Consider the following 2,415-nt stretch of genomic DNA (forward strand, 5'->3'; position numbering starts at 1 on the left):
CCCACCTCCCTCACTGAGTCCAAAGGGCAGCCCAGGACAGAGCTGGACTTCCTGATGATCTTATCCAGCTTCTTATCCATTAGTTGAATTGAGATAACCATTCATGGTTTCTCACATTCAGATTTTGCCAATTGGTATATTATTTCATTTTATTTATACTTGCAGCTATAATTTTCTCCCACCCCAAATAATTTTGTTCTCCTCTCCTCACCATTAGGGCGTCTTTGTCTATTGCAGCCATCATCTTTGCACAGAGCTCCTCACAGCAGATGTTCTCCTCAGCTGTGACCACAAGTGCAGAGCAGCGGGCGAACACTTTGTACAGCTTGGACCACGTAGACAGCATTGACTTCTGGGCCGCCTGATCAAAATAACAGGGCTCAGAATCAAAACATTGCCTTTAGGAGCGGTGCGGCTGCTTCAGGGTCTATAAGGGCCAACAGCAGTTAAAAGTGCAATGGTTGTATAGGTAAAATGAAATTTGAAGATGAACAGACCTGCTGTAGTGGTGTGCCACGTAGCAGGTGTGTAATGGGGAACAACAAGGCCGAGTGCATGGCACTGAAGTTGTGCTCCAGAGCGTCACCTTGGTTGACTTCATTAGACTGTATTTAAAAGAAAAAAGAAAAAAGAAAATAGTGATTGAAAATGTTACTGTTGTGAGGTTAATTTAGTGCTCTGCTGCCATGATCACTTACCTAGCTAACTAAACTCACTAACCTAGACCTACATTTACAGACTCCAAGCCTTCATCTATCGCTTCTAAATTGTTACGAAAAATGCAATTGTGAAAAATAAAGATTCCGAAATGTTGGAAATAATCTGCTCAAGATTCACCCAAATCTCTGGTTTTACACAAACTTCCTGCAGTTATTGTGTTCACGGTTTGGGTTCATTGTACAGTTTATTGGTTGTTCTGTACGAATTGTGTTATACATTATTATATGAAATATCCATCAATTATGTCACTGAGTCAGGGGTCGTCACATATACTGTGATAGAAAAAGCTCCCTGATCCATTAAAAAAAAAAACTCCCTTGGCCATGACACCAAAGCTTGATGATCGGCTACAATTCCAACTAAAATTTCAGATATTCATTCCTACCCTACCCGTTTAATCACATCTTTTCCTCTATGTCTTGCTGACACAGTCAAGCTAACACACAATCCCCATTATCCCTACTATGAATCCTTTTTTAAAATCACCACTGAATGAATGGTCATCAGTGTTGCTCCTGTGAGCGATGCCGCTGCTGCTCTGCCTACCTGTGTGATGGTGTCAGTAAGCGGGCTGACCATCACACTCCACATCCTCCACAGCTGCTCCTTGTTCTGCAGAGAGCCAGCGCTGCGCCCGATGGCCCCCAGCACCGCCTCCCCGAACGCCAGAGGAGAAGTGGGGCCACACAAACTGCAGCCCACCAGTGTCTGAAGGCACTGGAAAAACCTGCAGACGGAAAGGCAACAATTTTAAAAGGATGTCAAGTCGTACAAAGAATATGTACCACTTTCCTAAATCCACATAGCTTAAATATGTATTAGGTTGGTTACTTGTTAGGGCTGACACAATATCTAATTTTTAGTTAAGAAAAAAAAAAAAAAAAAAGTTATGACAAAAATGGGTTTTGCTTTATTTAAAATAGAAAAAAGGCACACATTAGTGGATGCATTGAAACCAATTTTGCAGTTTACATTTGCACCCCCAGAGGGCACCAAACCATTATCCACAACAACACCACTCTACTTACAGATTATACATTAATGAGATTTAAATCATTAACATAGCAGCAAACAAATGTTTGCTAGTGTTGATCCGGGAGCATTGCAGCTGTGTGTGCGTGTTAGTGCCTGTGATATCGGCCTATCGCAGACTTATTGGTGTATTGTCATCTGATATGTGCCCATATGAAAAAGGTATGTAATATAAAAAGGCTTGTAGTTTCTACATTACTGATGTTTAGCAATTTATTTATTTTTTCCCCCTCAGTGTTCATTTTAGAGTTGGTTGACAATGTAGCCTTTGTTAAAATCACTTAACTTAAGAATGTTTAACTTGATTACCAAACTTCAATTAATAGCATGGGCTTTTATTTGGTCTGAGAGGTTAGCACTCTAGTGCAACATCTGGTCTTAAAGTTATATAAAGCACCTTTAAATAATGTGTTGCTACTGTATATTAAACATCACTCAGATATTCCCAAAAACAACAATCATGCCATTTAGGGGTGCTTGAACACAAATGATAGACAATTACACTAAATGATGACAGTAACCAGGCTTAAGTGTTAGTCTTAGTCATGAAGTGAAAACTCATTTAAAAAAAAATAAAAAAATAAAAATAATAATAATAATAATAATAATAATAATAATAATAATAATAATAATAATAAATAATAATAATTATTATTATTATTC

General features: G+C 38.6%; 1 protein-coding gene across 2 annotated transcripts in view; it reads right to left on the minus strand.

Annotated features, from left to right (window-relative positions):
- rif1 (replication timing regulatory factor 1) overlaps positions 1-2,415 on the minus strand; it is a 26,648-nt gene that overhangs the window by 13,579 nt on the left and 10,654 nt on the right. For both annotated transcript variants that reach the window (XM_035676330.1, XM_035676329.1), the window contains exons 18-20: positions 1,267-1,447; positions 498-605; positions 212-361 (exon numbers count right to left, since the gene is read on the minus strand). In XM_035676330.1, coding sequence (XP_035532223.1) covers positions 212-361; positions 498-605; positions 1,267-1,447 — 439 coding nt within the window. The remainder of the gene's footprint in view (positions 1-211; positions 362-497; positions 606-1,266; positions 1,448-2,415) is intronic.

The sequence above is a fragment of the Morone saxatilis genome, unplaced genomic scaffold (genome assembly GCF_004916995.1).
Source record: "Morone saxatilis isolate NCDOM2014 unplaced genomic scaffold, NCSU_SB_2.0 Contig5, whole genome shotgun sequence".
Lineage (NCBI taxonomy): Eukaryota > Metazoa > Chordata > Actinopteri > Moronidae > Morone > Morone saxatilis.